General features: G+C 22.9%; 4 protein-coding genes across 4 annotated transcripts; 1 reads left to right on the forward strand and 3 right to left on the reverse strand.

The window, feature by feature from the left end:
- Positions 1 to 167: 167 nt before the first annotated feature.
- Positions 168 to 5,352, reverse strand: PY17X_0927500 (calcium-dependent protein kinase 6; the record flags this gene model as incomplete). Its single annotated transcript, XM_022956018.1, has 6 exons — positions 168 to 212; positions 305 to 445; positions 652 to 728; positions 859 to 1,180; positions 1,287 to 2,230; positions 2,439 to 5,352. The coding sequence occupies 6 exons, from the start codon at positions 5,350 to 5,352 to the stop codon at positions 168 to 170; spliced, it is 4,443 nt and encodes a 1,480-aa protein (XP_022812214.1).
- Positions 5,353 to 7,510: 2,158 nt separating this feature from the next.
- On the forward strand, positions 7,511 to 8,308 carry PY17X_0927600 (conserved Plasmodium protein, unknown function; the record flags this gene model as incomplete). The annotated part of the gene is made up of 1 exon (XM_721637.1): positions 7,511 to 8,308. One exon carries the CDS (start codon positions 7,511 to 7,513, stop codon positions 8,306 to 8,308), a length of 798 nt encoding a protein of 265 aa, XP_726730.1.
- A 66-nt stretch (positions 8,309 to 8,374) lies between these two features.
- PY17X_0927700 (conserved Plasmodium protein, unknown function) lies at positions 8,375 to 16,168 on the reverse strand (the record flags this gene model as incomplete). The annotated part of the gene is made up of 22 exons (XM_022956019.1): positions 8,375 to 8,529; positions 8,646 to 8,798; positions 8,916 to 9,023; positions 9,103 to 9,330; positions 9,425 to 9,485; positions 9,609 to 9,769; positions 9,874 to 10,053; positions 10,149 to 10,267; positions 10,389 to 10,621; positions 10,716 to 10,964; positions 11,135 to 11,392; positions 11,511 to 11,763; positions 11,885 to 12,004; positions 12,109 to 12,115; positions 12,252 to 12,401; positions 12,484 to 12,568; positions 12,692 to 13,219; positions 13,335 to 13,533; positions 13,623 to 13,955; positions 14,112 to 14,306; positions 14,409 to 15,088; positions 15,224 to 16,168. 22 exons carry the CDS (start codon positions 16,166 to 16,168, stop codon positions 8,375 to 8,377), a joined length of 5,400 nt encoding a protein of 1,799 aa, XP_022812215.1.
- Positions 16,169 to 17,008: 840 nt separating this feature from the next.
- PY17X_0927800 (conserved Plasmodium protein, unknown function) lies at positions 17,009 to 22,117 on the reverse strand (the record flags this gene model as incomplete). The annotated part of the gene is made up of 1 exon (XM_022956020.1): positions 17,009 to 22,117. One exon carries the CDS (start codon positions 22,115 to 22,117, stop codon positions 17,009 to 17,011), a length of 5,109 nt encoding a protein of 1,702 aa, XP_022812216.1.
- Positions 22,118 to 22,327: the final 210 nt, after the last annotated feature.

Here is a 22,327-nt window from a genome sequence, read left to right on the forward strand (position 1 = left end):
GTTTTAAAGTGGTATACAATAAAAAAAAATATAAAAAAAAAGAATTATTTACTTTTATCCCTTAATTCATAAGAAAACGTATTCATATACTTTTTCTTTTTAACTATTAATTTTGTAGGCGGTATTTTATCTATATTATTATGTAGGAATATAATTTTTATATGGGTTCAAAATGTGCTCAACATGTAATTCTTAAAATCTTCAAAACTTATCTGCATAAAATAAAAAATATATTAAATAAAATATAGGATTTGGACTCAAATAATTTTATTAATTTTATTTAAAATATAGAATAACTTATTACTTTATTTATCTTCTTGTCCTTAGTTACGTTTTTTTTAATAATGTGCACAGAAATGAAAAAATTCTCTATATCTTTGTTATTAACATCATTGTCATGAACTAATGTGACAAGATCACTTTTACTAATATAACCATCTTCGTCCTACAAGGATAAAAAATAATATTTTAGAGAATCATTTTTTATTGTCCAAATTTAGTTAAATAACAAAACGAAATAGAAGTCCCGACGAATCACATGAATTTGAATCGCATGCATGTGAGTCGCTCTCCCTAAGCATATATATTCATACACATATGTGTGCATTAAAACATATACGTGTATATACACATATTTGTTTCCCTAATTACCTTGTCTATCTTATTGAATGCTGCCTTTAAAAATGTGGATTCTATGTTTTTCCATCGATAGCATCCGGCAATAAATTCTATAACAAACCAAAAAATATGTATATAATAAAATATATTATTATTAAAAGGATATGTTTGCCACTGAGCATTATACTGTAAATATATTCATATATATATGCAACCACATTTTATGTATAATTGAGATACCTGTATATGTTATACATCCTTTGTCATTTATATCCAAAGCTTGAATCATTCTGTTAATATCCCATTTTTTTACTCCAGCATTTGACAAAACATTATATATTTCTCTATGGCTTAGTGAGCCATTATGATTAGTATCTGTTTTTAAAAAAATGTCATTTATATATTTCACATGATTATTTATTACACATAATTCGTGAGCCATTATATTAACTATGACATTTCTTATATTCGAGTTCTTCATATACGATTTTATATTGCTGAGAGTGCTTGGTAAAATATCAATAGGATCAAAATAACCTTGAAACCATGGATGGTGTAAGAGCTAAGGTTAGATAATAATAAGGGAAAAAATAAATATGTATATATATGTACATGTGTATTACTTAGGATAATATATGCCAAGTGAAACAAAAATTTGAATATATTACCACTGCAGCCATGGGTCTTTTGCTATAATCCTTCTCGAGCATAAGTTTCAATAAATGTAATGCTGGCTTTGACATTTTAAGCTTTAAAGATTGGTAATCGGGTTCATTGTTAAATATATTTTTTTTTACTTCTTCATATGTATTTCCGGTAAAAGGTAAACTTTTTGTAAATAAAAAATACATAATTACTCCTGCAGACCATATATCACATTTAATTGTAAATTTTTTTTTAAATACTTCTGGAGCCATATATAAAACAGTTCCTGCGGCAGTTTTACTTATACCTTCAGATTTATTAATCAATTCTGCTAAACCGAAATCGATTATTTTTAAAGTATCATAACCATCTGTTTTAAATAAAATGTTTTCTGGTTTTAAATCTTTATGAGCTATATTATTACTATGCATATATGCTATTGCACATAAAATTTGAAACATTATATTTTTTATATATATTTCACTAAAAATTTCGGGTTTTTTAATTTTGCTCATCAATTCGCCTCCTTCACATAATTCCATAACAATATACGTGCAATTGACACTCTCATACACATCAAAAATTTTAATTATATTTGGATGGTCTAAATATATTAATACGTTGATTTCTTCATTTACTTTAATGTTTTTCATTTTTTTTTTTTTTAATATTTTAACAACTTTGTAAAGCTTACAAATGTTGTCTTCAACTAAATGCACTTCACCAAAAGCGCCACACCCAAGAATTTTCTTAAAACTCAAATAATTATATATAGACGAATAATCATATCCCTGTAGTTTTTTTCTGCTTATAATACAATTTCTTTTTATTTTAAAATTCTTAGTTGGGTAATATTTCTTCTTGATTTGTTTTAATAAATCCCAATACATTTGACGAAAATCCATGTAATTCATACAATTATTTTTGCTACTGTCATAATCTTTGTAAACAATAGATAATATCTTTTCTTTGGAAAAGAAAGAAAGAAATAAAGAAAGAAAATATATATGTATATATAAGCAAACAATTTTATTATATTGCTTAAATACAAAGGTATTTAAGAGGGCATGTAATTATACGAGGTTATTTATATATGATGTCATAAAATACATAAGTATGCACATACAACCTTTATACACGATGCAATTATATTTATGTTCGTTATTTATTCTTACTATCAACGGGAGGTAACTCCAAATTATAGCACAATTTTTGTATTAATGATTCTATCTCAGAAAAATGCAAAAAATTTTTATTTTTAACATCAAATTGTTTAAATGTTGCTCTTGCTGATCTCTCGAAAATTTCTGAGTTTTTTAACACTTTGTCGATTTTGCTTTTGATATAAAATGGTGTAACTATAAGTTCATCATTACTTTCATTTTGTTCCTTTAATTTATTATTTTCAATCATCTTTCGGCTTAATTTTTTGTCTATATTTATATCAGTTTCATCTTCTTCGTCTTGTTTTTCTTGTTTCATTTTTAGTTTATATTTTATTCTGTTATAGTCTTCATATTGTGAGTCCTTTGTTTCATCTTTTACTTTCATAGGGGAATTACTTTTGTTATAAAATGCTTGCCTAGAATCAGGAAATTTGTTTTCTTTTGTATAAATATCTTCATCGTTTTTATATAAATTTTGTTCGTATTTTTTTGTATAATAATCCATTTTATTTATAAATTTCCTCATATTATTAGAATTACTTTCTAATATATCATATATTTTTTCGGTAGACTCCTTTTTTATATAATTACTTCTCAACGCGTTATCTGAATTATTGTGGTAGTAAAGTTTATTTGTATCTCGAATTTTATTACTATCGTCATTTTTTAAACTTTTTTGTTTATTATCGCTAAAATTATTTGAAAATTTTTCAGAATTTATCTTATCTGGTTTATTTAGAAATTCATTATATTTTATATCTTCTCTTAGGTTAATTGTCTTTTCAATATTAATTGAATTATAATCGATATTATTTTCATTATATCTTCGAATACTATTCTCTATATAATTGTCTTCATCACAATTATAATCTAATCTTTTCCTGGATTCTTTATTTTCATAATATTTTGTTTCTTCTCTTACTGACGGATGAAAAGAAGTATTTTCATGATCATATGGGAAACACTTTATATTATATTGCTTATAATCCGAGTTCTTATCTTTTTTTTCTAAAATGTTTAAGTTAAAAGCTTCGTTATTGAAATTTGCATTTTTTTTATTATTGTTAGGTGATAAAGATTTTGCAATACTACTTTTTCCTCGATGAAAAAAATTACTAAAATTTTTTGTATGTAAAATATCTGCAAATTTCATTTTGATCTTGTCTTTTTTATTTGTTTCTTGTATGTCTGCATATTTCTCATGTTCATTTTTTAAAAATAATTCATTATTCTTTCGATATTTTATTTTATCTAAGAAACTTTTAATATTTGTTTTTTTCTTATCGTCATGATTAATATTTAAAATGGGATTGTCAATAACTTTTAACTCCTTATGTCCTAGCTCTTTCCTTTTCAATATATAGCTATCGTCTTCATCATATATATTACCCTCTAAACATTTATTTGCATATTCGCTATAGTCGTTTATTTCATCTTTATATCTTATTTTGCTAAGTTCAGTAGTATCATGTCTAAACATGTTGTACTTATTCGTTTTATTTCGTATATCTTGTGTGTTGCTACGTTCGAGTTTATCTAATCTGAACATTTTATTATCAACATTAATATCATGGTGTAATATATTTTTTTCATCACCAAGCCTATTGAACTGTAAATCTTTACTCGAGTATGTTTTTTTTAAAGCATTTTCATACATATATTTTTTTAAAAACTCTTCATTTCTCTCCTTTTTTACATTCGTTAACCATTGTTCATCTTTCTTTTCACCATCGTGTTTATAATTCACAAATTTGGTTTCATAATTATTATTATGTTCATTATTATTTTTCGAGCTATCATATAAGGAAAATATGTTATTGTTATGTTCTTTTTTGTATGGTATAATGTCCTTTTTAATATAAAATATATTATCTCTTTTATTATAGGTTTCCCTTTTTAGTAACGATTCCTTATTTATTTTTAAATTACTCTCATTGATATGTTTAATACTTTCGTTGTACCTTTTTTCATTTGACCTTATTTGGTTGGTGTCAGATTCCACTTCACATTGATTATATTGAGAATAATCATCATTGTCATCTCTGTTATCTTCATCTTCTTCATTATCATCATAAGTATCACCTGTATCATCATCTTCCTCGTTATTATCTTTTGTTTCATTTTCATCTGCATAATAGTAACTGTTGCTATCCTGATTATTGTCACGTTCGTAATTATTTGTATAGTTGTTATCATAATTATAATTTTTTAAAAATTCGTTCTTGTATTTATTACTCTCAGAATAATTGTGTGAATCATTTTTTTTGAAATTAATATCTTTCATTTTACCATAATCCACGCTTTTTTTATTATTATTCAAAAATTGGATTATGTTTGCATCGTGCTCATTTGCTTGTTTTGAATATTCACTGTTGTTTTTATATTTTTTATAAAAATCTTCTATTTTACTATCTTTTTTATTATTCATAATATTTTTTTTTATACTTTCAGTTGAATATTTACTAAATAAATTAAACTCTGGTTTTGTATACGAATTGTATGTCTTATAATCCATAGTATCATCTTCAACAAAACTATCATCATCAAAATTATCATTTTCAAACATGTCCTCTGTAAATATATCGTTTTCATTTGTTCCATATTGAATAATATCTTTTGAATTCCTATATGATTCTCTCATATTGTTTTTTTCTCGAAAACCTTTTTTATATAAATTTTGAAACGAAAAATCATACTTTTCTTCATATATATTATTTGGCCTAACTTTTATTAGTTCATATGTATTATACGCTTCTTCATTATTTTCACTATCTAGATTTCTATCATCCTTTTCACTTTCCTCTACTAATATGTGTTTCTTCTTTTTCTTTTTCTTGTGCTTACTAGTATTATTTTCAACTTTTTCATTATAATAATGCTCATCGTTTCTTTCATAATTACTTTTCAATAATTCTAACACCATATCGTTACAAAAAAAAAAATAAAAAGTTAACAAAGTTTTCAAAAATTAAAATTTAATAAAAATAAAATAGAGATGAATGTAATATGGACCGTCATATTGATCTATATATATATGTGTGTGTGTGTGTGTATGTATGTATGTATGTTTCAAGAACGTTCTTACTACAGTTCCAACGAAATGTTAAATATATATATATAAAAACAATAAAATAAAAAAATACAATATATGGAAAATAGAAATAATAACTTCCTAGTAAATCAATCAAAATTATAGCTTCATAAAATAAAAAATAAAAATTTTCTTTTAGTTAAAGATAAAGCATTTTGAGTTATTAGGAACTACATAATGCGAAAACACAAAATACAGTTTATGTGGAAAATTGTATGCATCTTCATCTTTTGTTTTCATTTTATTATATGTAATTCAAATAAACTACACAAGAATAACGCATGGCTTCCAATATAAATAAACATGAAAAAACTATAATCTATAACCTATGGAACGGGGTGTAAAGAATTAAAAATTTTTGTTCATTAATTTTTTTTTGAGTGTAATAGTGTGTTTGCATCATAAAAATCATAATCCAAAAAATTGCACATTAACCTCAAAAATCTATTGTTAAAACTCTACGTTTTTTATATGTGAAAAATCAATAAAGAAGGTTTAACATGCAATGAATTATATTTACCACATATAGCATTTATAATTTCTAATTATATGTAAAATCAAATGAATTATTAAAAAAAAACATTAAAAAATTTTTTGTATATAAATCGGTAAATATTATGGAAAAAATACAATTTCAAATAAACCCATATGCAATTGATGAGTTCCTTGAAATTATTAAAAAAATATAGAGAGAAATACCAAAAATCAAGCTTTACGAAAATAAATATTAATTTAAAATAATAACGAAAAAATTATGTTAAATGTGTTAATGCTAAAGATCTTTGTAATAAAGCATCAATATATAAATACACAAAAGGTTTATATTAATTTGGATGGACATAATATATGCGCATTTAAAGGTTTATTATATTTATTACAGGTGTTATGCAAAAACGGTGTTGTAATATAACCAATTATGTTATTGTAATGAAAAAATAGTACTTAATTTCGTTGTTATATGCTTTATAAAATATGTACACGAGCAAGCTTCCATTTTAAGGAACTTTTGTATGTATAATATATGCATATTTATTTGTTTATTATTTTTTTATTATTTGTTCATATTCTAAAATTAAAAATGACATAATTTACCCCTCGAAAACGTTAATTTTCCTTGCAAGTACATGTTAATAAAAACAAATTAACTAAATTTAAGCTATAATTGTGTAATACACAACATATTTTATTTTTAATTTTAAACTTTTGGCTATTGTTTTTTTTTTAATTAAAATTTTTCTGAACGTTCATACGTTTTTATATTATAAATGCATGTATTTGCGAATTGTTTATTAAGTTGCTATATATTAACAAAAAAAAATTATTTTCACACTGTTGTACAACTAGTTGTATATCTTTAATTATTAATATTTTTATACTCATAAAACGTATGTATATTATATGTACACCTTTAATTTCCCCATATTTTTTAAGTTTGTGTGCATGCTTAATATATCTTTATTTTATAATATATTGTTTTACTAAGACTTCAGAACAAGAACATAATGTTCCTTTTGTGATGCTTTACAAAATATTACTGTAATTGTTAATTTTCTCTTTTCTGGCAAATAACATAAAAATGGTGGTCTTGGTTAATTATAAAAAAAAACTAATAAATATGAATTGCACTGTATAGTAAAATTTGGATTTCTTGTAAGGTAATTTTTTTAAAAAATGCAACTTAAAAAAAATTTAGTATTGGTAATATATACATGTAAAATTATAATATTGGTTTATTTGGAAAATAAAAAAAACAAATCAAAATTTTCTTCGCATATGAACAATATTTTTTTTGTATTTTGTGTGTAGTACACTTTTTAAGAAACACGAATGGTATTTTAAACTGAATATATTTATGTAACTTACAAAATATATGCAATTTCTTGGATAAAAAATGAATAATACAACATTTTACAACTTTATTAAATAAAATAACATATATATATAATAAACACATTATTGAAAAGGCATTAATAAAACCATACTATTTAAAATGAGACCATGTAAAGTTTTTCCATTTTTCATAATTTTCCTTTTAAAAATTTTAAATATAATATGCATTAAGTATAATACCCCCAAAATATATGTGAACTATCAATATAATAATCCTTATCAGAATGGAAAATACAATAAAAATAGTAAGCATGGATTCATTGGATTCACTAAAAAGAGTTACTATTCGGTGAATTTAAATAAAAATACAATAAATAAATATAAAGAACATGTAAAAAAGGGCAACAATTTAAATACTTTATATTTACAAGATCAAGAAAATGGAAGAACAAAATTTAATTATAATTCCTTGAATACAAACAATGAAAAATTGGAAGATAAGTTAACTCCTAAAGTATTTACGATATTTAGTAAAAAGACCTTAACCAAATTTTTTTGTTTAAGCTCTATTTGTTTGTCATTATATCCAGCGTACAAATACATAATCAATAAAAATTATGATTTGTGGGTTTCAGAATATCTTAAAGAAAAAATATCGCAATTAAATCTTCCACCAAAATTACAACGCTATTTCTTCGCCATTTCAATTGATAAATTCAAGTCATCACCTTTTTTTCTTTCATCAATTTTGATAGGATCATATTCATTATATATAATTTTAAAGGTTTATATAGAAAAATATAGAGAAGCAAAAAGGATTAAAACGTCAATTGACGCTTATAATAAACATAAAGATGAATACATAAACACAGGCAAGGAATACTCCAATGAAAATTATGATAAAGACAATTTTGAAAACATGGATGAAGATGATGACTTTAATAATAATTTTTTTTGAACACTTTTAATAATATATGTATGTGAATGCTTATTTTTTTTTTGTAAATATTATAAATTATTAAAGTTACCAATATAATTTTTTAGTAAACTTAACTTCTTCGTTTATAAAATTATTAATAACATCAGAAAATATGTGAGAAAAAAAATGAGATAAAATTGTTGGCTTCAAAAATGAATAATCCTGCTCTATTCGAGAATTTAAATCCGTCTTTTTGTTATCTTAAAAATAAATAATAGCGATAATAATAAATTATAGATATTCATATTTTATTAAGTATGAGCATATATATATGTGTGTATAAATGTTAAAACGGTTTTTTGCATATTAAACAAACCTTTTATTATATCAATTAAATTTTCACTTAATATCTCATCCATTGTCTGTATTGAGCATGCGCTTATATTTAAAAGCTGTTTAGTACATTTACTAATATGATTTTCAATTATACTTTTAAACATTTCCGAAAACATATTACAGCAAATATCCTCTACAAACATTCAATAAAAATATAAATATTTCATTAAATCATTTATTCATGTTTAAAAAACATAAAAAAATATAATAAGTAAATGATACAAATAAACGAATAATATTATATTCCAACTTTTGTCATAGATAATTCTGTCCTTGTATTGAACTTTCTTCTCTTTTCGATTTTGAAAATTTAAATCTTCTAATTGATCAAAACTGAGATATTTTCTTTTAAAATAACCTTAATTTAAATATAAATATGCAAAAAAAAATGTTTTAAGTCAAATGATGTAGTAATGTATATATGAAAAGGTAGTTACTTTTTGATGTATCCTCCAATGTAATAGGTAAGTTAATGTATTTTTTAAAATACAACATCTGTGGATAAATGTTGGTATTAATTAAGTTCTCAAATATGTTATCCTCTTTAGTTATATCATCAAAATTGCATGTAAATATCTTAATATGAATGTAAAAATAATATTTTGGAAATTGTTTAGCTCCCTTGTTAATTATTTCTGTCATATTTTCTTTTCCATCATTATCTTCTATTAATTAATTAAAAGATGTTTTTTAATTGGTGTAAATACTATTATAAAGGATTATGTGAATTAAAGAATATATTTGTTCTACACTGAATACCATTGTCTACTCCATATAAGGCCCTTATTGCATTTTGGAGCATGTTGCTGTTAATGTTATCCTAATAAAATTAAATAAGTGCATTAATATATAAATGCATTAAAATAATTATATTAATTTATCCATATTTATAAATATACTGTATTATGGATACATATATATTTTTTCATTGAGCAATAATTACATGTACGTGTTTTAGGGTTTGAATATTTTCAATTATTTTTTGGGCATATGAAAAGGTTATATCATCAAATCTTTTGTGCTTATTCCTTTTTGATATTGAACAAATTTTATCATTCACATTTGTTGATTTCAGGTTTTCTCGGGTATCTTCATATACTTCTTCTATTTAATAAGTAAAATCCAAATAATGAAAAACATGTAATAATATATTTTATCAGAATTTAAAACATTTTTTGCCTAAAATAAATTCCATTTTGTTTATATACCAATTTCTGTTTCCATTGTATCATCTATAATTGATTTTATATAATTATTTTCTTTGTTCACAATAGGATAGCTTTCTATATATTTTAATTCTATTTGAATATTGCCTTCTATGTCTAGCAATACGTCACCAAGAATGAAAGTAAACCTTACAATAATCGTTTCCCTTTTTTTGATATATCCTGCATTTATGCAATAATATACACAAAATAAATAAAATGTAATAATTAGGAGAAAATATTATTATAGGTGTTATTTTCATAGATATAGTTTGAACCTCTTTGAGGATTTATTTTTAAAATATCCCTTGGAAATGCATTTTTATTGATTATTTTAAATTTTAAGTCTTCAGTATATGAATAATTCTTTATTATAACAATCCTTTCTATTAAGGATCTGATATTTATATCAAAAAAATATGTACATGTGTGTATATGCAGATGTCGTTTTTTCGGGGTGACAAAGAATAGTATAATTTATTTTATTTTTTTATAGATTTCCCATTATTTTTATTTACTTTTGTGGGGCACATAAAATGGTTATTGAACTTGGTGCAACATAAAATAAATTATTTTTCGTATATATATATGAATATGGGGGTATAAAATTTGAACAGAAGGTCTTGATATTTTTATCATCAATATTATTAATACATTTATTATTAAATATATTAATATTTTTATACTCATATTTGTATATGTTTTCTGATGTACTATTTATTTTAAGTTCCATTTGTATTTTATCCATCTCCTATATGATAAAAAAATTGGATATTAATTGGAAATATGCATAATATATATACTGGTGTATATAAAAAGCAATGTGTAGTTTTAGTTTATATTACAATTTCTTTTTGTAAATGCTTAAAATGTGATTTTATTATTAAATTTTCTTTAATTATTGATGGAGATAATTGTGAAGTCAATATGAAAAGAGAAATATATTTTTTTCTTTTAATAACTCCCTTCGGATTTAAAACTGTAAAATTTTTAGTTGGCTCTATATCATAAAAGATGTCTAATTCACTATCATTAAATAGGTCTACATTTGTAATACATTCATTATTTAAAGGGAACGTACATTCCTTCAAATCCTTAATTGGGTAAGATAAAGGGTGGAAATAAAGTATTTGGTAATGTTATAAATTTTTGAATAGGCAATAAATACATGGAAATATATATAAGAATATTAAAAATGTGAAAAGAATAAATAAACATTGTAATGGTGAATGAAATTACAAATATAATGATTTTGTTTTTTTACTTTAAAATTCATAAAATAAATTGGAGGAATATGCGGATGATATGTTAAAGAACATAAATTCAATGGAACGGTCTTTCCATTTTCCACTTCAATTATTAATGGCATATTATGAAAACCAATATATTTATGCTTATATAATAAATTAATCGTTTGTGTTCCTTTTTCTTTTATTGTAAATTGCATAGGATTTATCTTAAGACTGTCCAAACATCTCATAGAATTTCGAAACATGTTGTCTATGTATAAGATTTTCCCCAGCTGAGTATATAATAAGTATTTGCAAAAAAATTACTATTTGTTAAATAAATAACTATGCTTAAATTGCATGAATGTAAATGTACATATATATACACTTATGATTTTATTATAATTTAACCTGATCTTCTTGGTCTGGGGCATACGGGGGTAAAATAGGAAGAATATAATGTTTAATAGTATTTATTTGAATGTTTAGCGAAATGTCTAAAGGGTTATATAAAATTAAATCTACAGATGTTGTTTCATTTAATAAATTATTTCCAATATCAAACTGTATATAATTAAAGTGATTAAATAGTTTTTTTATATTTTCTATTTTCTGGTCTTTTCTGTATTCCATTTCTATTTGTGAAACAGGGTCTTTTAAGTGCCTAAAGAATGTTTAAATTGGATATAATGTTGAGAAAATATACATATATGTATAAACGAATGAATGGTCTACTAAATCAAAGAAAATAATTGCAAGAATTTAATATAATTTTGAAAAAATACATGTTAATTTTATCTATAGAGGTCATGTTCCAGAAAGCAGATGTTGGAGTTTTAAAATCACTTATATCAATAATTTGAAAATATGGCATAACCACATTTAAAATTATATCAACGCTAGATCTGAAATTGATAATATATATATTACACAATTATTATTATTTTGTGAATGTATATATTCATCATTGTACACATTTTGTTTTTATTTTTTTATCTTCTCTTTATACCTATATTCTGAAAAAAATAATATTAGCGTATTTAAGAATTTCTTATCTTTATAAAAATTATATATATCATCTTTATTAGTTTATATATTCAATTGCATTCTAATTGTACATATATGTGGGTGTGAATTTACTTATTTGCTTACCTCCTACGATGGCAAAAAATCGATAGACAAATGTCCCCTTCTGATTACTATTAAAGCTAACATAAAAATATTTATCGGAGCAAGCATTTATTACATTTTCATTCGTTTTTGTTATGATGTTCTTTTCTGCATCTTTAATTTCTTCCTCATCTTCAAAAAAAAAAATTAACAATTAAATATTAAAAGAAGAAAGTAATAATTACTAACTAAAATTTGTATTTTAATGACAAACCAAAAATTTGCTTGTTGTCTATTTGGAAAATCTCTGTTTTCGTTTTGAAATGTATTTTAACAGGATGCTCATTTTTTATTCTGATCTGTAAAAAATAAATGAAGTTAAATAGAAATGTAGACATAATAAAAATGCAAGTAAAAAAGAAAATTAAATTATCTAAGAAAAAGTACATAAAATTAATTTTTAATTTTTTTGAGTCACATACTTTGGCATTAAACTGGCTTCCGGGTATTATTGGTTTGCTTTCAATTATTTTTGGATACAACTGGAGAGAAGATCTTATTATGGTAGCATTGATTGAAAACTTTTTACAATTTTTGTTTATATGATCTTTTATGTTTTTTTTTAAATATATAAATTTGTTTTTCATATCTGCATCATTTATATATAATAAATAAGTGAATAATAGAGATATAGATTCGGTTATACTATATTTACAAAAAGCTGAAACCTTGATACTTTTTTTTTCAAATGGTGCCAAGGAAAAAAAGTAAAACTTATATTTATTTTCTTCATTGATAAATGAACTTATTTCGTTATTTTTATCTATGTCTTCATTTTGAAAATCATTTTCATTTTCTAAAAATTTGGAATATTCTTTTTTTTCATCTATATGAATATCAATATTTTTAGAATCTTCTTTAATTAGTAAGCATAAAGCGTTTCTCTCAGTCATATTTTCAATTGAAACGTTTTTTGAGCTTTCCGTTTCGGTACTCACACAAGGTAAATTCTTTGAGGAAAAAAAAAAAAATGAGAAATGAAAAAATACATTTATATATATTAGTTATAATATTATGAATAAAAAAATTATACTATGATAGTGATTTATGATGTTTTCTTTTTACTATATCCGAATTTCCCTTGTTTAATATCACATTATTTATCTCGTGAGACACAAAAATTGATATATATTTTTTTTTTATCCCATTTACTAAATAGTAAATTTTTATTTCTGACTGATTCAGTTCCATTTTTTTTGGAGAAAAGAAAATAATAACGTTTAAAAAGTTTTTTTTAGGGACATAGTTGATCTGTGGGTATACTCTAAAATGGGCAAAAATGAAAAGAATATATATATGCGTGTTTGATACATATATATATTTATTTATATTTGGTATTTTTTCAGCTTCAACCTTATTCCGTCAACGTCATTTTTAAATGGAGTGAAATCAATTATTTGTACGGTGTCAGTATTATTTTCAAATTTAACAACTACATAAGAATTTTCTTCCGCGATTATATTTAAAAAGGATATATTTTTTGGAGATACAGATAAATTATCTATTATATTTTCAGTTTCGCATAAATATTTTGTTTTAAATTGGAAAAATGTAACATACAAAAATAAGGGGGCTAATAATGTTCTACTGTTACATTTTGTATAATCTTTGTTATTGGATGGAAAAACACAACATTCGTATATTTCTCTAATATACTTTTCTTTTGAAGCTTTTACGTTTTTAACCCTTAAAGAAAGTATGAAAAATGAAATGATTAAAATGATATCGATAAATTAAAAAAGAACAATACATACATATGTATATATTTAGTTATTTATGCAAATGTATTAATGTAAATAAATGAAATTGGGCATTCAATTTATTTGAATTTTCAGATTATACTTAAATGTTTGACAACCAAAAGGGAGAAGTTGTGCTTCTATAGGTGTTATTGAAAAAATACTCTGCGCATTTTTGTTGGAATCCAACGAATTTAGCCACACACATGTATATTTGATTGGTGTTTTGTTTATAATTGTTAAACATTTTTCCTCAAATTTTGAAATTTCGAGTTCATTTGGAACTGCAAATATGTCTCTTAATGAAAAAATAAGATAATATATGTTCATGTTTTCATATATAATAAATGGAAAGATATTAGAAATGGTAAATGTACATAAGTTTGTGAAATTATTTTACTTTTCATTTATGCCAATTATTTCATCCAATATTTCGTATGGTGTATCTTGGTATGAATCAAATTCTATTGGAAAATCCCAAATGTCTATATATTCATTTTGTTGATAATATGAATCGTATGTTCCCTTTTTATCATATATTAGACTTTTATATCTATATATGTGATGTATCGAAAGAGGACACATTTTGTAATTTACAGAAAAGTTGCAAATAACATCTATATAAAAAATTTGCTTATTTAGATGAACTAAAAAATATAATCTTTTGTGTATATTTATAGGATATATACAATTACATTCTAAATTTAATGAATAAAAACTGTTTTTTTTTACAATAAATTTTGTATTTTTTATATGTATAAAATTTCCTGAATTTAAAACTTCGACATTAAGATCTGTATTTTCATCATTTCTTATAGTTATTTTTTCATGAATATTATCCCCTAATTTTACATTTTCAAAAATATAAAGCATTTTGGTGAATTTTAATTGTATATTTATAATTTCACATATTAAAAAAAGTTCAATACAATAATCGTTACATGCTTTAAATTGAATTGTTTCACTGTACTGGTTAACTGGGTTATATCCATCTACAATTAATACAACATTTTCTTGTTCCTTCAATATAAACTTTTCGTTTAAGAAAGTAAAAATTTTATTTTCTTTTTGTTTTTTAGCCTTTTAAAAGTATAAAAAATCGAAATGTGGAAAATGTGAACAAAATTTGGTTATATAAAATGATAAAAAGACAAACTGCATAAATGCAATAAAATATATTTTTTATAGAAATATATATGATGTGAAATAACTTACAGTAATTTTAATTGGAGCATTTGTGAGATTTTTCAAAAGTATGGTTTTAGTAACTTTTTGTCCTAAGGTTATTTTTCCAAAATTAATTATACTTTTATTAAAGATTTCTTTATTTTTATCACATAAAATAATTATTTGTGGCAATACAGAAATCCAGTTAACTTTTGTTTTTTTTTTTATTAAAGAGACTTGGAAATTTTCTTGGTTTAATGATTGAATAATGTCGTTTATGGATTTTTCTTCATTTTCATGTGGGTTAATAGTTGCATTTGTTTTATCAATATCTTGAAAATATTTATATTTTTTCTCAAATTGTTTCGGAATTTCAATAATAGAACATGATATAACTTCTCTATACGTCTGAGGAATCTCCGAATATATTGTTAAATGCACTGTTTTTTTTTCATTTGGCTTTAAAATAAAATATGATGGTTCTAGTTTAATTTTAAGTTTCTTGTCTTTTGATGTATTTTTATGAAACAATTTAACTATAGCATATAATGAACCATCATTTCTTGTTACTAGTTCTTCATTGGTTTTTTGTTTTATAACCATTTCATTAAAATTTAAAATAGATGGTAAAATTACATCACATTTTAATGGAGTCGCTGTTAATTTTATAGATATTTTTTTATCTTTATCTTTATCATCTATTAATATATTTAGTGTTTCAGATATTATTTTAAAATCGTTTATAGGATTTAAAAAACTTATTGAATACCATTTGTTTAGACCTGGACTAATGTTTTCTACTTCTTGTATTGGGTAAATAAAATATTCGCTACTTTGAAAAAAAAATCTAAATCGTATTATATTTTTAGTTGTATTTTTTATATTTATTTTTTTTGTCATTTTTACACCTCCTTCATAGTTATCAAATTCGATTGCAGGTGTTAATTCGAGGCCATACATCCTGCAACTATCAATTTTTTCATTATTTTCCATTTTAATATAAATAATGTTAATATATATTGTCAAATGATATGTCTCCTTATTGTGATATAGATACAATGGATATGTAAATTCTTATATGGTTTAAGGTATATTTTAATAAACTACAGAAAAAATAAATCGTTCACAGCTTAATTCGCCTTTTTTATTATATATTTTTTTGTGAAATATATTTGTAGACACATACGCAAAATATAATTAAAAAAAGCGACTAAAAAATATGGTTATTCTAAAATTTATATTTTCATTTTTTATATCCCACATTGGGACGCTGTTTTATAAGGGATTCGCAAAATTGTAATACTATATTTTCGAATTTTTTTTATAAGTAATATTAGTACTCATGTTTATTTTTTCCATTTTAAGAAATTTATATGCGTGAATAATATGCACAGTGAAAAAAATAAATAAAAAAATTAATGCATATATAAATAAATAAACTAATGAGTGAATTGATAGTTTTATTTAAAAATATTTTTTATAATGCTTAGTGATACATAAAAAATTATAAAATTCATAAAATAGTTAACTAAAACAATACATATGTAATTATTTATAATGCTAATACTAATATTCATTTTGTTATTATCTCAAAAAATTCACAAGGATAATATATATAAATGTGTATGCACATTAAGACAAAGTACGAAAGGATTGATAAAAAAAGGAAATGATAAAAGCTTAAAATGTGCATACATTTATACACGATTTTGAATATTATAATATATATGAATATTTAAATTATCAGATGAACAAATTCAAATTATGAAAACTTTAACAAAAAAAAAAAAGTAAAAATATAAAAGTAATATGTATACTATATTTATATTCCTTTCATTCATCAACAAATATCGGAAATATAGAAAAATATACATTTCTTTTGTGAAATTCTGGATTTCCTGATATGTTAGACAAAGTCTTTCTTAGTTTCAAAGCATATTGTGCATTCCCCTTTGTTAACAATCCTAAGCAATGTGAATAAGCCTGTAAAGTATTACACCAATTTTGAATAATTATATCAATAGATATACCTGCCTTTTTTAATAGTACTTGTAAATTCATCATAATATTTTTTACATGTTCATTTTGTCCTTCTATCCCTGTAAGATTTATGTTACTTTGTGACATATTTGGTTGGTGTATATTTCCATTTTTATTATTCATCATACTTTTCGTAAATTGTGTTGTTACTTGATTTAAATCATCAATATGTAGATTTATTGTATTTTTATCTTTTAAAATAAATGTTACATAATTATTTTTAATTTCAATTTTATCAATAAACATATTATTTTTCAAAGTTGCAATGAAATCAGGCGCATTTCCATTGCTCATCAAGTTATATATACCAAGCCATTTTTTTGTTAAAGATATTTTCGGTGTGTGTTTTTTGAAAGCTTCAACTACATCATAAGCATATGTATATCTTACTTTATGTGATTGGGGTAATTCTTCTTCAAATATATTATAAAAATCTAAAATTATATCTAATAAAATATCTTTTATTTTGATATTTACTCCACCGACATCGATTATAAATAATAATTTTCTTGGTTTAGATATATCTATATTTACATATTTTTTATTTTGTACATTTTTATATTTCATAATTTCTGATCTCCCTAAAAATGTAAACATAACTTCCCCATTAGGTGTTATTTCAAATATCCCTTGTTTTGTTTTTGTCTTCATCTCTTTAATTTCTATAGTATTTACAATTTTATGAATTATATTTTTATTTTTTTCACCTAATTCATTATTATAGCTACTATTATCATTGCTATACCAGATGCTATTGTTTCCTAACCCATCAACCATCAAATTGGTCATATGACTTGTATTACTTATTATTTCGGATGAATTATTAATTTCTGGAAATATATTATTTTTTTGTTGAAATAATTCTTTATATACTTCATCTACAATTAGGTTTGTATTTTTATTGATTAACTTTCTATCCACATTATTTATATTGTTAGTTGCAGTGCTATTACTTATATTTTGTTTAGTATTTAAACTGAATTCACTATATGTATACTTTCCAAGAATTTCTTTTTTATTTATATAAATATTATTTGGATTATCACCATTATTGCTACTACTATTAGTATCATTCAATAGACCATTTCGATGAACTTTCATCTCCATTTTACATTTTGTGATAAAAGAATTTTCTTTTTCGCTAGGCAAACTATGATCAATTTTTTCGCCATTAGCAGATTGAGAATCTCTGCAATCGAAATTATTTTTTTTCAACTCATTTTCATTATGTGATGAACATAAACTTGATTTTGATAAAATTGATTCAGCTGGTGTTGGAATTGTAACTGAGTTATAAAATTCATCATTAAAGCTATCTAGTGAGCATTGGATAATGTTCCTATTTTCCGTTTCATCATTATATGAATTAATAGAATATGAATGTTCGTTATCTAAATTAGATGTGTTATTAAATTCATTTAAAGACATACCTTTTTTGTTTTCTTCCATACGATATTTTAATTCATTTACATTTTTATTTATACATAAATCATCTTGGCTAGATTCATTAGCATACAAATTTTCTACTCGTGTTTTATTATTTTTAATAAGGTCTCTAATATTTTCTATAGTATTTGGATTTATATCTATAGATTGTTTATAATTGTAATTGTCATCTTGAGTATTGTTTGAAATATCCATTTCGTTTTTTAAATGTTTTTTGTTATCTTTTGAATTTGCTTGAAAATTTAAAACATCATCATTCGAATTGGAAATATTTTCATGATCCTTATTTAAAATACCATCGAAATTATAATTGCTTTCTCTTTTTAAATTGCAATTAATATTATTTTCATTTGTATTTTTTATTTTATTTAATTTATCATTGCTATTTATATTTTCGCAATAATCTAAAGATTTGTTTATATTACAATTTATATATTTATTATGTATAGTATTCTCAGTTTTATTATCTATATTGGGATCTTTTTGAATCCCCAATATTTTCTCTGAATTGCTTCGTTTCATTAAATTGGCATTGCTTATTTGTTTATTAGAAGCTTGCCTAGTATGGCTATGTGTATGTAGATTTGGGGGGTCTTTATCCACATCATATTTATCTTTGTGATTATATTCTTTGTAGCATTTATCATTTTTGTTTTCCTTTATATCTTCATTACTTATATATGCATCTATATCAGAATAATTCTTCGAGCTATATTCTTTTTTATTTTCATCCTCATGAGTGTCATTACATTTACAAGCATTTTTATCGCTAGAAGTGGTAGGGTTTTCTTTGGTATTTAATTCTTCGTAATTGTTTTTATCTGAATCATTTTGTGATATATACAAAGATTCATTATTGTCATTATCATTGTAATCTTCTGAATCTGTATTAAAAGAAAAATTATATTTTTGAGAATTTTTAGAATTATGCAAAACGCATTTTTTATTACTATTACAACTATTTTTTTTTTTGTCTTTTTGTGGAGAATAATTAATAACTTGTGCTTTTTTACAACAATTTTTACAACTATTTGGATAATCAGAATTATGGTAGTTGTTTCCAACATTGTTTTTTTTCTTATTTGGTATATTATACGATTTTTTTTTTTTTCGTTCCTCCTCTTTAATGTCGTTTAAATTGCCTATTATCTCTAAGTTGTTATGTGAATTTGATTTTATGTTTTTGCTATTAGAATCTTTATTACGAACATTTTTAGTATGATTATTGTCACAATTTTTACCGGACTTATTTGTTTTACTTCTATCAACTAAACTCAAGTTTAGTCTATTTTTTAGCTTTCTACATTTTCTAGATTTATTTGTAGAAACATATGCTAATTCGTTTGCATATTTTACATTTTTTTTACTACAATATTTTGAATTATTCTTGCAATCGTCTGCACTACTATCTGCATCATTGCAAGAAATGTGAATACAACTATTATGATTGTGTCGACTTTCTGTTAGATTAATTAAATCAGAATTACTACTATTATCATCATCGTGTGTAGTTGTGCTTAACTCATCACTTTCATTTGTAGATTTGTGAAGAGAAGAAAATGTATCTGAATTATTCAGAATAGATTCTTTGATATTTTTTACAGGATTAGATACCTTAAAAGCTTCATTTATAAAATGATTAATATTATAATTGTTTACTTGCATAATATTATCTTTATATTGATTTAGATTTTGTTCATTAATATTTTGCAAACATTTTACATATTCCTTTAAATTATCTGTTGCTATATTTATTAACAACTCTTTAAATTTTTCTATATTTTTAATATATGAAAAATTTACATAATTTTCATTTTCATGCATAAAATTGTTTTTATCATATATATATTTGTTGTCTATAGTTTTATAATTAAAATTGTTATACCTATCATATTTGCCTATATTATTGCATATACCATCATGTGTATTGTTGCTTCTAAAGTCGAGGGGGTATACAGTATCGGGGTTAGTAATTTTGTTTAAAATATTTATATTTTCATTATTATTAAAAATATGATTATTGTTATATACTAATCTATTATGTACAAGATTATCTATTATGTTTGTACTTCTTCTAATATTGTGCATTGTGTCATAATTCTTATTATAATCGTGATCGAAAGCGTTTCTATGCATATCTACATTATTTAAATCGTTCTCTCCATGTACATATATTTTTCTATTTTCGTCTTTATGGATATAATTATTAAAAATATTATTAGTTGCATTATCTTCATTTCTGATATTTCCATTTCTTACCTTATTAATTTTTATATAATTTTTAACTATGTCATTTTTTTTTTCTCTCCTTAAATCAAAATAACTCATACTTCTATCTAAAGCACTTTTATCTACAATATTATTATTGTTATAGTTTAACATACCTGTTAACTTTTGGAGTGTACTACTTTGATAATTTTGTCTTGGTGGGAAAATTATTTTATTGTCATCATCATCATCACAATAAAAGGATAATCCATCTAATTTTTCATAAAGAATTTTATTTCTTGTAAAATTATAATTATTATTATCATTGTTATTATTACCCTCTACGTTGTATTCTATTTTCCTTTCGTTTTCATATGGATTATTAAAGTTGTTTCCACTATAACTTTTACTAGTACTGTGTAAAAAAGAAATATCTGGAACTTTAAGGGGTTTTGTTTTAAAAATAGTTTGGTTACTATCCAAAGTTAGAAATGTTTTGTAATCATCAATATCGTTTTCATTTCCATTATCATTTGAAACTAATTTATGCAAAGGTATTCCAATATTTCCGGTATTTATATTATTATTATTATTATGTAAATTACTATTATAATTATTAATTTCTCCATATATATTATTTTGATTATTGATGGTGCAATCGTTTTTTCCATTATAATCACGGCGCACTCCATTTTCATCATTCCTACTATTGCTATCCTTATTTGTAATATTGTATTGATTGAGCATTTGTTTAGGGATATTTGTAAAATTTTGTTCTGATGTGTGTTCTTTTATATCAATTTGTTCAAAATTATGACTTGATAAACTTAAATTTAAAGAATTATTTGATAAAATCATTTCTCTGATTTGCTTTCTTCTATTTACAGCATCTTGCAAATTTTTGTTTGTATTGAATTCGTTATCATTATTTGAAAAATATTTAGACATGTTTTCCTTACTTAAGAAATAATTAGTAGTGTACGGTGGATGTATGTCATCACTTGTATCTTTTATTGTAACTTCTTTTTGTATATCTTGATTAACTTCTGGAATATTTTTTACTGTATTTTGTTTTACCAAATATTCATTTTCAAGGGAAGTAGTGTATGTACAGTTTGCATTATATTGAATATTTCCATTTTTTTTATTATTTTGATTTCCTTCTTCAATATTTTGTCCTAGTATATTACAGCTCTGTGAAGATACATTATTAATGTTTATATTGCTAGAGTTAACAAAATTTTGCATTTTTGCATTCTTTACTTATTGTAATATGTTTTTATCATACATTTGTGTATGTGCGTATATACATATATAATATATATACAAATTGAATTCATTAAAAAAAGTTACATATCTTTTACTTAATTATACATTTTTTTATTTCCTTTTTACATTAAAATTTTTTATTTTACGATGAGAATAAATACAAAGTTTGAGAAGTTTCATAAATTTGTA

The sequence above is a fragment of the Plasmodium yoelii genome (assembly GCF_900002385.2).
Source record: "Plasmodium yoelii strain 17X genome assembly, chromosome: 9".
Lineage (NCBI taxonomy): Eukaryota > Apicomplexa > Aconoidasida > Haemosporida > Plasmodiidae > Plasmodium > Plasmodium yoelii.